A 14,116-nucleotide genomic window follows, 5' to 3' on the forward strand; every position below is an offset into this window, starting at 1 on the left:
GCCAACAAGGTAAAACTCCATCTCTACTAAAAATACAAAAACCAGCTGGGCATGGTAGCACACCTATAGTCCCAGCTACTGAGGAGGCTGAGGCAGGAGAATCACTAGAACCGAGGAGATGGAGGTTGCAGTGAACCAAGAAAGCACCACTGCACTCCAGCCTGGGTGACAGAGTGAGACTCCATCTAATAAAAATAAATAAATAAATAAAATAAAACAAAACTGCTCCCCAATGCAAATATCCCCTTTCCCCTGCTGGGTGGGGGAGCTGCTCACACTGACCTTGACCTTCCTGTATGGAGTGACCACCTCCAATGCTGGCAGATGGCATGGCGGGGCAGTGTGTGTCATGAGCCACAGGTGGTCTGGGAGTATCTTCTCATCCTGGCTTTGTCACCAATTTACTTGGAAACACTCCCCTCCCCTCAAGGGTCCTCACCTGCTAAAGGAGGGGTAGGTAGGGCAAGATGCTTTCTTGGATCCTCTCCAGGGTGACTTTCCAAAGTGACAGACTCCCTTCTGTGCTATGGAGAAGGATGCTTGCTTTTTACTCATCCCCGCTAGGCTTGATTGGTGCTGCCACGCCCTCAGCACTGCAGAACGCAGGAAACGGGAAGAAAACCCAGCATGCGGCCCCCTATAAGGGAGAGGCAGAAACCAAGTCCCTCTGGGAGGGGCTGTGGGACAGGGACGGCCTGGAGGAGGCACAATCAGAGAGGAGTCTGAAGGGTGGCCTGGAGTGAGCCAGGCAGCGAGGGTGGTTGGGTTGGGGCTGGATGGTGGAAGGAGCTTGGAGTCCTTCCTGGAGGCCGCCGGGAGGCGCACATGTAGAGGAGCATCACACTCAGTACTTTCCGTAGGAAGTGTGGGGTGTTCTGGGGCCACTCGAACTCACATTCTCAGCTGACTCGGATCATCCTGCCAGCGGTTTTTCCATTGTCATTTCAATTAAAAAATACTGGGGGCCTGTCTCTCCTCTCTGGCTGCCCTTGGGGTCAGCAGCAGCAGCACTAGGCATACAGGACTCAGGTCAGGCCCAGGGCTCTGGAGCTGTGTCGCCCTCCAGCTTTGGAAGCCCAGGCATGGGCCTTGGGGGTCGACACTCTTAGTCTGAAAGCTCTGCCACTGCCCTGCTGCTGCCTTTTGAGTCTGTGACTTCCACCCCTTGGAGACTCAGCCTCCTCACCTCTAAAACAGGCTCAATACTGACCACCAGCACTGGCGCATCACGAACTGGAAAATGAGTTAATAGATGTAAAAATACCTAGCGCAGTGCCTGGCTTCAAACAAAATGCTCCACACACGTGAGCATCCCTTCCTTATGCTACAAACTCGGGCTGGGAACTGAGAGGAGCCGTGGAGGGGCGCAGGCAGGGGTGGGAAAGAGGCCGTGCAGAGGAGCAGCTGAGGCGTGGGTGGACGGCAGGAGGTGGGTGCTATGCTGTGAATGTTGGAGTTTCTGTGAGTCTGTCTACACAACCACTACATTTTCCTGCAGCTAAAATCCCAGAAGCAGGAACGCTCATGCTGGCAAACGCAACCTCGGTGTGGGCCTGGGCAACAGCCTGACGTAAGTGAATCTGGCAAGGCCGCAGGAGCTTTGGCAGCTGAGCCCCTGGCGCAGAAGCATCCTCATCAACACAGTGTTGACGGCGCTCCCGGGCCTCTGGCTCATCCCTGTTTCTTAGCAACTGCCCTATTTGGGGGGAACACTGAGTGCCAGAAGGAAGCTGGCCTGGAAGCACGTGCAAGAGAGGCCGTGCCTTAGTCAACATGCAGCCCCCCCACTGGCAGCAGCCTGGCCCCAGTGCCAGCTGCCATCTCCCAGGGCAAAGTGACCAGATTGGAAGACCTCCGTGAGGCGGTCTGGCCACTCCACAGGTCTCTAGGCAGCTTCCAGGACCAAAGCTTTCGAGAGAGGCCCTGGTCACCCCTGGGGCCCCCAGGCAATAGCCCCGTTGCCATCTGTTACGCTTCCAACCATCTGACTAGCTACTATGGTAGGAAAGACAGACATGCGACAAAACATACCAGGCCCTCAACACTCACACCCAGGGCTGGGCACAGAGGGCTCCCGCGATCCATAAGACACCGCAAAGGGAGTCCAGGTCTTCCCTAACATTCCATGACCCACAAAGATGTTCTAGAAAGTTCTGGGATATTAATGTCTGCTGGATGTTTGTTCTTTCTCCACTCTGACAGCATCATTTTCTTTGCAAAATTTATTTTGGGGAATTAAAGAATTCCGCCAGGGCCAGGCTTCTTGGCAGAGGCAGTCGATCTCAGATATGTATTATTAATACTAACATTTTCTTGTCGTGATTGCACACCCAATTTAAAATGAATTATCCAATTAAGTTAAGAAGGTGATGCATTCTACTTCCAGGAATAGGTTGCCAATGACTTTGTCTTGACTGTTCTCCCCGAAACCCCTTCCAATTAAGTAAAGATTGTTCAGTACATCGTGAGGCTAAGCCAAGAGGTTGCTGTGGAGACGGGAGGATTTCTCATCCTATCGTCATTTTCATCTCTTGATGAGAAGGGAGCCAGCAGAGCTTTCAGCCTCCCCCGGGGCTGAATGTTCACCGCCAGCAAGGACAAAAAGTCTGCTGGACGGAAGAGGATGAGGGCTTGTGAAAGCTTCCAGGTCTCCTTCTGCAACAACAGAAAGCCTGTGTCTTCAGCATCTCGTGAGCAGAAAACAGTCACCCACCTTATGGGAATACCGGAGCCCATCCTTTTTCCCTCTCCACCCTTAGGCTGAAGGTGTGATAGGACCAACCCGGCCCACAGAGAGAAATGGATTCACGGTACCTGGCCAAGAAGATCAAGGCTGTACGATCGAGGTGTAAAATGATCCATGCCAAGAAGAGTAAGAAGAGACACAGATTTTTCTTTCTTTCTGTTTTCTTTTTCTTTTTTTTTTTTTTTTTTTTGAGACAGAATTTTGCTCTTGTTGCCCAAGCTGGAGTGCAATGGCGCAATCTCAGCTCACTGCAACCTCCACCTCCCAGGTTCAAGTGATTCTCCTGCCTCAGCTTCTCGAGTAGCTGGGATCACAGGCACTCACCACCACACCACGCCTAGCTAATTTTTTTTATTTTTAGTAGAGACAGGGTTTCACTATGTTGGCCAGGCTGGTCTCAAACTCCTGACCTCAGGTGATCCACCCACCTCAGCCTCCTAAAGTGCAGGGATTTCAGGCGTGAGCCACCACGCCTGGCAGATTTTTATCTCTAAAATGGAAATCTGATCATAGCACTCTCTTGCTTTTTTTCTTTTTTTAAGAGACAGAGTTTTGCTCTTTCACTCTGTTGCCCAGGCTGGAGTGCAGTGGTACAGTCAGAGCTCACTGCAGCCTCTAATTCCTGGGCTCAAGTGATCCTCCTGCCTCAGCCTCCCAAGTAGGTAGGACTACACGTCCGCACCACCATGCCCAATTAATTTTTTGTCATTTTTTTGCTCATCTATTATTATTTATTTTTTATTTTTATTTTTTTGTAGAAACAAGGCCTCACTATATTGCCCAGGCTGGTCTCAAAACTCCTAGACTCAAGCAATCTTCCCACCTTGGCCTCCCAAAGTGCTGGGATTACAGGCATGAGCATGGCACCCCTCCCTCTCTTGCTTTTAACTCTTTACAGGCGCTGACCACAGAGTTCCAACTCTTTAGCATGATATACCCCTTACTCCATTCCCCACTCACTTTTCCAACCACATCTCACCCTCACTCCTAAGACACTCTGTGCTCGAAAGGTCCGACTCATCCACACGCGCTTGCCTTGGCTCACGCTCTTCCCTTCTTGGTATATCCCTTCCTAACTTGTTTCAGCCGGGTAAACTCATTCTCATTCCTCAAGACCCAGGCCAACTGTCTTGACCTCCAGAGGCCTTCCCTCTGCATATACTTCCCTCCCTGCTCTCCCGGAAGGCCCCAGCATCGGCTATGCCGACACTTTACATGGGGTTCTCTACTAAAATTGGTTTCACGTCTGTCTCCCTGACCAGCTGCTAAGCCCCTCAGGAGGAGGGAGATAAATTTTCAAAACGATGGCTGGATGGCAAAGGAAAAGGCAGAGGTGAAAGAAGAGGCCGTGTCAACTGGAGGTGGCTGTATAATTTGAAACCCTACATCAGGCACTGTGGCTCATGCCTGTAATCCCAGCACTTCAGGAGGCCGCAGAGGGCAGATCACCTGAGGTCAGGAGATCGAGACCAGTCTGGTGAAACCTCGCCTCTACTAAAAATACAAAAATTAGCTGTGAATGGTGGCATGTGCCTGTAATCCCAGCTACTGAGGAGGCTGAGGCAGGAGAATCGCTTGAACCTGGGAGGCAGAGGTTGCAGTAAGCTGAGATCACGTCACTGCACTCCAGCCTAGGTGACAGGAGTGACTGTATCTCAAAAAAAAGAGCGTTATTCAAGAAGTAGTTAATGCTGCAAATCCCAGCAGGAACTCCTGCCCTTAAGGCTTGGCCCATACGGTACCTGGCAGTTGTCAGGGCCAGTGACAGAAACGCTCTGGGCGTGGGCCCTGACGTTCTCCACTCTCAGATGAAGGGTCCATCTGTCTCACGTTAAGGAGTGAAAGAGTTGTTAGCTTGTTAATAAATAAAATCTCTGAAAAAGAGCCTTATTGGTACATCAGGTTATAAAAGTACCTTCTGGAACACTCGGTTTAAACCTAAGGAAAAAAAAAAAAAACTTACCCAAAAATTCAAACCATCAGAACCAAACCCCTCTCCTAGGGCTTAAAGCGAGACCAAGGGAAACAAGCTGTTTGGTGGACAGGAAATGTAAGATGCCCACGCCTCAGCTAAATGTCCTGTTCAGGCCTCTATGGACTCTGGTTTCTGCCTCTCACGGGCTCAGCCACAGGCGCCCTCCCATGACCTGTGTGCCTCTCAAATGAAACAGGGGTCTTTCAATCCATGCCTGGGGAGCAAAATACCCCGTTCCCTGGATGGAGCATCCCTTGTTTCTTGGAATTCTAATTGGGTTTGCCAAGCAGCCTCTTCAAAAGCTGCAGCTGGGGGAAGCAGTTCCCTGGCAGAGCTCAGCTGTGGAACCCTGGCCCTCCAGAGTCCCCTCGCACCGCAGATGCAGGAACGAACCTCTAAGGACAATCAGAACCTCCAGTCTCAGCATTGCCGATCTGGGACTGGCGCCCCCAGGGTTGGCTTTTCTTCCCATTTAAGTCATCTATTAAAATCACGTAGACTTCCAGGCCAAGGAGCTGCTCAATTCCCAGCAACTCTGAATCCCTCCAAGGCAGGACTCGTCTTGGGTGAACCTGTCTCTACCCTGCGGTCCTAGCACAGCAATGAGCCTGTCTTTGATTCTAGTGTCACACCTGTCACTGAGTCTAGTATTATACCCGCTGTGAAATCTAGGTGCTGTGCCTGTCATGGGGAGCGGTTTCCTTTTAGGATTTGCTGAATCAAACCGTCACTTATAGAGAAAAACCAACACTCTCCTTTTAAGCGTAATTTTGAAAATGTAAACGAAAGCCCAGCAGTGTCTGAAACACAGCCATGCATCGCTTAACGATGAGGATACATTCTAAGAAACGCATCGCCGGGCAGTTTCATTGTTGTGCAAACATCATAGCATGTACTCGCAGAAACCTGGATGGTCCAGCCTATTACACACCAAGGCTACGCCATATGCTCCAAGGCTACACACCTGTACAGCATGTCACCGTACTGAATACTGTACGTAGGCAACTAATATAATAGTATGTATGTATCTCAACATCTCAATGTAGACAAGGTACAGTAAAAATATGGAATTACAGTCTTAAGGGACCGTGGTTACATATGTGGCCCACTGTGGAACAGAACGTTATGCGGTGCATGACTGTATATGTAGGTGTTTGTTGCAGGGTGAATTCTGTCCTTCCCCAAACTATGCTGATGTCCTAATCCCCGGCCCCTGTGACTATGACCTTATTTAGAAAGGGGTGTCTTTGTAACCAAGTTAAGATGAGGTCATAATGCATTAAGATGAGCCCTAATCCAATGACCAGTATCCTCATAAAAAGGGGAAAATCGGCCAGGCACAGTGGCTCACACCTGTAATCCCAGCACTTCGGGAGGCTGAGGCGGGCAGATCACAAGGTCAAGAGTTCAAGACCAAGCTGGCCAACATATTGAAACCCTATTTCCACTAAAAATACAAAACTCAGCTGGGTGTGGTGGCGGGTGCCTATAGTCCCCGCTACTTGGGAGGCTGAGGCAGGAGAATCACCTGAACTGAGGAGGCGGAGGTTACAGTGTCATTGCACTCCAGCCTGAGTGACAGAGAAAGACTCCATCAAAAGGACGGACGGACGGACAGACAGAGGAAGGAAGAAGGAAAAATCTGGACACACAGAATGGGGAGAATGCCATGTGCTGATGGAGGCAGAGAGCCGAGTGAGGCAGCTGCAAGCCAAGGCATGCCAGGGACTGCTGGCAAGCCCGGGAGCTGGGAAGAGGCAAGGAAGGAGACCGGCCGAGTCAGAGGGAGCACATCCCTGCTGATACCCTGCTCTGGACATCTGGCCTCCAGAACTATGAGACAACACATTCCTGTTGTTTGAGCCACCTATAGTTTGTGGTCATCTGTTCCGGCAGCCCTAGGAAACTACAGGACCATAAACACTTTTTTTTTTTTTTTAGTTTATCACTCATTAATATCAACTTTCATGACATAAATGAATGCACCTGTGTAGTGGACATGTCAGTGTTTTTTGTTTTTCTGAGACAGAATTTCACTCTTATTGCCTAGACTGGATCTTATTGCCCAGGCTGGAGTGCAGTGGTGCAATCTCAGCTCACTGCAACCTCCGCCTCCCGGGTTCAAGCGAATCTCCTGCCTCAGCCTCCCGAGTAGCTGGGATTACAGGCATGCGCCACAACACCCAGCTAATTTTTGTATTTTTAGTAGAGACAGGGTTTCACCATGTTGGCCAAGCTGGTCTCGAACTCCAGACCTCAGGTAATCCACCTGCCTCAGCCTCCCAAAGTGTTGGGATTACAGGCGTGAGCCACCGAACCCGGCTCACGTCAGTGTTTTATCCATTTGCTCATTTGTCCAGCATTTACTAAGCAACTAATACATCCCAGACCCTGTATGAGGTACCAGAGCAACAAAAGTGGTACAGCCAGAAGGCCATGACGAAGGTAGCTATATACAGACAGCTACGACGTAATACAGTCAGTTTCATAAATACACATAACTGAAATGATGAGCTTTCACTGAGATGGTGCTTATCGGGTGCCTGATACTGTGCTAAGCGCTTTGTCCGCATCATCTTATCATTTCTTTTGATTCTCACACAGTCCAATGAGGAAGGGTGCTGTTCTCATCGCCACTTTCCAGTGGGTGAACTGAGACTCTGAGGTTGAGGGACAGCTGGATTTTAACCTCGAGGGCTCTGGATATCACGTCCCCACCAGTCATTGAGAGAGCCCAGAAGGTGGAGACTGGCTTCAACTGCAGGTGCTCAGAGAAGTACCCGAGCTTTGATTCAGAGCAGTGAGGGAGAGTCATTTAAATATGAAAGCATCAGCGAGGCATGGTGGCTCATACTTGTAATCTCAGCACTTTGGGAGGCCAAGGCATGTGGATAACCTGAGGTCAGGAGTTCGAGACCAGGCTGGCCGACATGTCGAAACCCCGTCTCTACTAAAAATATAAAATTAAAAAAAAAAAAAAAAAATGAAAGCATCTTAGTGGTTGAGTTTTCAGAATAGATTAAATGTATGAAAATATGCAACTGAGGAAAGAAACTGTTGTTGTCTGTCTTCAATCATTAAAAAAGCACTTATAGGTCCTAAGTGAAAAGGGCCGTTACAACACTCAGATCTGGCGTCCGCCTATCTCCATGCACCCGTGCAGCAAGATAGCAACAAACATTTTGATTTTCTTCTTCTTTTTATAATAAATTGCGCTAAATTTTTTTTACAAAGAGACAGGGGTCTTGCTATGTTGCCCAGGCTGGGCTTGAACTCCTGAGCTTAAGTGATCCCCCCAGGTTCTAATTTTCTTCTTAACACTGTCTGAAATTTTCAAATTAGTGACAGAGAAATTATCATCTGTATTATTATTCTGACTCATGCTTCAGTCCTGTTTGGGGCCCTGTTCTCAGCCCTGCGTGGGTGTGAACACAGTGAATCCCACCACAGCCCCATGGTGTAGACTCTATGATTATACCCACTTTACAGAAAAGGAAGCTGAGACCCAGACAGATTATGCAACACGCCCACAGTCACGGAGCTGGATTCAACCCCAGACGATCTAGGCTGGAGCAATCACCTCGCTATTATAATCTGAGAGGGGAGGAAAAGAACACTTTTAGGAGGAGCAATGATTCAAGTGCCTCAGCTCCAACCTGACCCGTGAGCACACATACGATTCTCCTCCAGTGCCTTCTGTAAGTTTTGCTCACATTTTCCACTTATTTCTCTGCCCATTTTTAATATTCTGGAACGAGCTAAAAATATGACATATAACATATAAAAACAATGATATTCTCATGCTTGTCTACTCCAGCAGGAAAAATTTCCTATTAGGACAAGCCAAGGTCTGTGCAGTTGCAGCCATGAGGGAAGAGATGACAGCGAGCAAAGGACAGAAGAGATGCCGGGGAAAAGGGCGCAGCTGCCGAGTTCAGCAGCTACCTGACTTCTGCACGGAAAGGCTCTGGATAAATATTAGTGAGGAAGAGGGGACATGGAGAAGGAAGAGAACACTAAAAGGCAGACGGTCAGGCTGAGCTGTACGTGATGCTGAGAAATGCACGTGGTTCACAGCAGCTCGAAGTTCAAGGCGGCACACACGAGGGTGCCCAGGTGGCTTCACATTCACAAAGACACTGCTCCAATCTGTCTGTCAAGTGAGAGGCCGAGCCACTTAAAACTGCCATTTCTGTGAGCCGAGAATGGTCACACACTGGGAACTCAGAGTGAACTTACACTTACGATCACAAAGTCACACTGGCAAAACTGAAGGAAGAAAGCGCTCATCGGAAAATGTAAAATAGAGTGTAGTTTTTGTCACTTTTTTTGACATGCCTCTTCTTCTTCCATCTTTCTCCATCCCCTCTTTTTCCCTCTCCCCTCCATTTCCCTCATCCATCTCTTTTCTTCTCATCTTCCTCCCTGTCTCCCTCCTTTCTTTTTAAACTGTCAAGCTTTCCATCTTACTCACCACTTGAGAGCATTTTATAAGAAAGAATCAAACAGCCATGTGTTCGCATGCACGTGTGTGTGCATGCATGTGTGTGCATATGGCCATGGCTGTGTGTTCCTGTGGACCTGTGTGTGCAAGTGAGCATGTGTGTGCATACATGTGGACATGTGTATGTACATGTGGACGTGTGTGCATGTATGTGTGTGCATATAGCCATGGCCATGTAAGCATGTGTGTATGGGCATGGGTGTGCACATGTGGACATCTATGTGCGCACGTGGACGTGTGCATGGGTATGGGTATGCACATGTGGACATCTGTGTGCATGTGGATGTGTGTGTGCATATGGGCAAGGGTGTGCACATGTGGATATCTATGTGTGCATGTGGGTGTGTGTGATGGGCAAGGGTGTGCACATGTGGACATCTATGTGCATGTAGGTGTGTGTGTGCATATGGGAAAGGGTGTGCACGTGTGGACATCTATGTGTGCATGTGGGTGTGTGTGATGGGCAAGGGTGTGCACATGTGGACATCTATGTGTGCATGTGGGTGTGTGATGGGCAAGGATGTGCACATGTGGACATCTATGTGCATGTGGGTGTGTGTGCATATGGGCAAGGGTGTGCACATGTGGACATCTATGTGTGCATGTGGACGTGTCTGTGCATATGGGCATGGGTGTGCACATGTGGACATCTGTGTGTGCATGTGGATAGGTGTGTGTGCATGTGGATGGGTGTGTGTATGTGTACTTGTGTGTGTGCATGTGGACAGGTGTATGTGTATACTTGTGTGTGCATGTGGACAGGTGTGTGTATGTGTATACTTGTGTGTGCATGTGGACAGGTGTGTGTGTATACTTTGTGTATGTGTATACTTTGTGTGTGTGCATGTGGATAGGTGTGTATGTGTATACTTGTGTGTGTGTGCATGTGGACAGGTGGGTATGTGTATACTTGTGTGTGTGTGCATGTGGATAGGTGTATATGTGTATACTTGTGTGTGTGTGCATGTGGACAGGTGTGTATGTGTATACTTGTGTGTGTGCATGTGGATAGGTGTATGTGTATACTTGTGTGTGTGTGTGCATGTGGACAGGTGTGTATGTGTATACTTGTGTGTGTGTGTGCATGTGGACAGGTGTATCTGTGGAAGAAAAGACATGGAACAATTTCTTCTGGTAGCCAGAGTCTACATGACACAACTGGACAGGAGGATGCTCTTGCCCTCACTGCCAGCTCCAGCTCAATTCTTGGGGCTGCTCAAAGGTCATGTGGCCAGCCCCCATGCTCTGCCTGGCAAGAGAGAAAGGGGCAGTGTTGGTAGGCAGGCCACACCAGCCACCTGGACTCCTGACCTTGGGCTCCACCTGATGCATAGCATTTGCTAGGATTTTTCAGTACTCAAATTGTTTCTTTCCCCTTTTTTTTTTCTTTTTAAGAGACAGGATCTCCCTCTGTTGCCCAAGCTGGAGTGTAGTGGTGCAATTATAGCTCACTCTAGCCTCAAACTCCCAGGCTCAAATGATCCTCGCACCTCAGCCTCCCAAGTAGCTGGGACTACAGGGATGCACTTCCAAACCCAGCTAATTTTTAATTCTTTGTTGAGACAGGGTCTCACCATGCTGCCCAGGCTGTTCTCAGACTCCTGGGCTCAAGTGATCCTCCTGCCTCAGCCTCCCAAAGTGCTGGGATTAGATGTGAGGCACCACGCCCAACCTGAGCTCTTGGTAACAAACAAAACTTCTTAGGTTGTAATATCTTTTGGACAGCCTGACTGCCTACTTGGAACTCAAGACATTCAAAGGCAAAGGAAATGAACAGCCCAGAAGACAGGGCGTGTGTGTGCCTTTTAGCTGGGAATCTGGGCAGACCAGCTAGGTTCAAATCCAGGCTCTGCCACTCACTGGCTGCGTGAGCCTGCACAGGTTTCTCGTCCAAGCCTCCACATTCTCACGTGTATAAGGAGGATGATGCCAGCAGCACCTGTCTATGGGGCTGTTGTAAAGTTTAAAGGAGACAAAGGATGAAGTGCTCAGCACAGGCCTTAGCCATCTAACTAAGTGCCAGCACATATGTGTTGACTGAAGCCTATGAAACTGCTCTCTCTCGAGATTTAAACATCTGCCCTAGGGAGATAAGATGTAGTCTAAACAGGAATGGCTTTGCTAATTTTGTGAGCAGTGAGTGAGCAGTCATTTCCAGTGCAGAGATCCCTTCATGCTAAAGAGACACAACCCTTAAGCCTCCAGGCCCAGGCCAGGAAAGAGACGAGTGGAGTCCCAGAGGCTTCTTTTCTTCGATACCTTGATTTAAAACAATGAAAATGCTTTTTGACTTTCAAAGCCCAGCTTTTAGGCACTCTGCCAGCAGGCAACAAGAGTGTTTTCCTTCAGCGCCCCCTCAACCCCCCTTCCCACTGCAGAACTGAGAACCTGGGGAAACAGGCAGAACAATAAGCCATCTGCGAGGCTTTCAGACAGTGCGATTTGCAGGAAGTGCTTTTATATCTTCGTAGGACTCGGCAGTAAGTCAGGATTAATTAATTGCTACATTAAAGCAGAGCACCTTTGGCATTTCAATGACATAATCACGTGCAATTACGATCATATAAAGGAACACTTTGTAATTAATGATGTTTCTACTTCCTGAAATATATAATCCTTATGTCTTGAATTCCAAAGAGGTTGGCAGACGGCAGGCCCTAAATATAGATCAGGAACTAATATTTAAATCAGTTTTTAATTTACTTTTTAATGTGAACAATAAAACCAGAATAAAAGCTTACCATTATCATGGCTCTACGTCTTTATGTCTTAGAGGCTAAATATTCAGCAACAACAGATTCAAACAGAAATGGCCAATAATTACAGGCCTGAAATGCTTCTCCTAAATAGCAATAATTTCGCCCTAGCAAACACATTAAACTGCTTTTCCAGAAATGCATTAAAACTCATTTGAATGGTCCTGGTTTTGGCAACCACGCTATGTGATCACTTAACAAAGCACTCTGCCTCATCTCTGTGACTTCACAATGAAAATGGTTCTTTCTTCCAATTAGGGAAGTGTCCCATAAAGTTGCAAGCACCACGTACCAAGCAGCGTTCTAAGAACTTAACACGTAACGGCTCGGCTGGCCATCGTGACAATCCTGAGACAGGATTCCTATTCCTATTATTATTCCTATGCTGATTCCGGTTTTAGAAAGGAGGATACTGAGGCACTGAATAGTTAAAAAATAATCTGCTAAAGCTACCACCTCCCAGGAAAGGTCCCTTTAATTGAAGCACAAATCAGACAGGATAAACAGACTTTCCAGATTTTAACATGCATTCTGTCATCAAGCGACTCAACATGAGGAAAGCCCCAGAACCCCCCTGCATCTCATGTCTATTGTTAGCAAAGCTCTTTGGCAAACTCAGACGAAAATGCAGAAGAAACAAAACGTGACCCTCAGGAATAGCCAAAGGGCTTCCGGGGGTGGAATCCCTATAGCATAGCTTTTCTCCAAAAATAAAGCATGCACTGCCTCTATTTTATTTTCTAATTTGATTCACAGCACGCTATTATCTTCTTTCATCAATGAACTACGCAGAGGGGATTCCACTCCCTCCCCACGATGGTCTCATGCAAGGTCAAGGGTTTACCTTGTCATAATAGTATCGCAGGGCTCTGCTCAGCTTATCATAGTTCATGTTTGTTTTGTTTTTTCGGAGTCCCCACAGCTTGGCCACTTCTTCCGCTTTGAGGAGCTTGAATTCACCATCGTTGGAGGTCCAGCAGATCAAATGCTCATGTTTCTGATCCAGCAGCAACTGCAACAGGAACTGCCACAGCGTGATTGCACTCTCCATACCTGGGGGAGAGGAGGCCAGGTCAGAGCTGGTGGTCACGAGGCCGACTGAACTTGGCAGGAAAGGGGGGCTTCAGAATGGGCAACTCAGCTGTCCCCTCCTTCCCCCCGTGAACCTAATAAAAAGTAGCTTTCACGTCCATCTCCATGGATCACTCTGAACCCGGAACTTCCTGGCTGCATTTCTGTAAGAGGCCACAATTCAGAAATACAGGGAGGCCCTGTGGTCCTCTATTCACCATATACGTCTGCTTGAGTGACAGCGAAGCATCGGGAATAATGTGGAACAACCATTAATGACATGACCATCTGCAGAAAAGGTCCCCATTCAAACCGTTCCCCACTTAACACAAGTGTCTATTCCTGCCCATCCTATCAATTTCTCTTTGGGTCCGTGATATAGTTTGGATGCATGTCCCTGCCCAAATCTCATGTTGAACTGTAATCCCCAACGTTGGAGGTGGGTCCTGGTGGGAAGTGACTGGGTCATAAGGGTGGATCTCTCATGAATGGTTTGGCACCATCCCCCTTGGTACCACACCTGAGTCAGTGACTGGGTTCTCATGAGATCTGGTCATTTAACAGTGTGTGGCACCTCGCCCCTTGCTCTCTTTCTCCTGCTCGGGCCATGTGACATGCCTTCTCCCTCTCTGCCTTCTGCCATGACTGTAGGTTTCCTGAGGCCTCCCCAGAAACCCAGCAGATGCCAGCATCATGCTTCCTGTGCAGCTTGCAGAACTGTGGGCCAATTAAACCACTTTTCTTTATAAATTATAGTCTTGGGTATTTCCCTATAGCAATGTGAGAAAGAACTAATACAGTCAGTCTCTAATTAAAATGCTGGACCCCGTGCTAAGTGCACTTATACAGGTACCTGGAATATCGCTCCCGTGTGTGATACATGTCTAAATGTAACTGCCTTTCCTACTACGTGATGAGCTTCATGAGGAAGGGACTTTGCTGGATTACTTTGTTATTGCCGGCACCCTGATAACCTGCACAATGCTCAAAGCTGCCCAGTCCGTGGATGCCTGTGAAACTGAACAATCACTGCCAATTGCAGAGATCTTCCCTTTCCTGGCACT

General features: G+C 48.3%; 1 protein-coding gene across 3 annotated transcripts in view; it reads right to left on the reverse strand.

Moving 5' to 3' along the window:
• The window catches only part of ELK3 (ETS transcription factor ELK3), a 77,805-nt gene that overhangs the window by 32,439 nt on the left and 31,250 nt on the right, over positions 1 to 14,116 (reverse strand). For 2 of the 3 annotated variants that reach the window (XM_021675598.2, XM_021675597.2), the window contains exon 2: positions 12,826 to 13,034. The exons of the other annotated variant lie outside the window; for it this stretch is intronic. In XM_021675598.2, coding sequence (XP_021531273.1) covers positions 12,826 to 13,032 — 207 coding nt within the window. In that variant the 5' untranslated portion in view covers positions 13,033 to 13,034. The remainder of the gene's footprint in view (positions 1 to 12,825; positions 13,035 to 14,116) is intronic. 3 annotated transcript variants of the gene reach the window in all.

The sequence above is a fragment of the Aotus nancymaae genome, unplaced genomic scaffold (genome assembly GCF_030222135.1).
Source record: "Aotus nancymaae isolate 86718 unplaced genomic scaffold, 86718_ANA_hifiasm-v0.15.2.pri h1tg000016l, whole genome shotgun sequence".
Lineage (NCBI taxonomy): Eukaryota > Metazoa > Chordata > Mammalia > Primates > Aotidae > Aotus > Aotus nancymaae.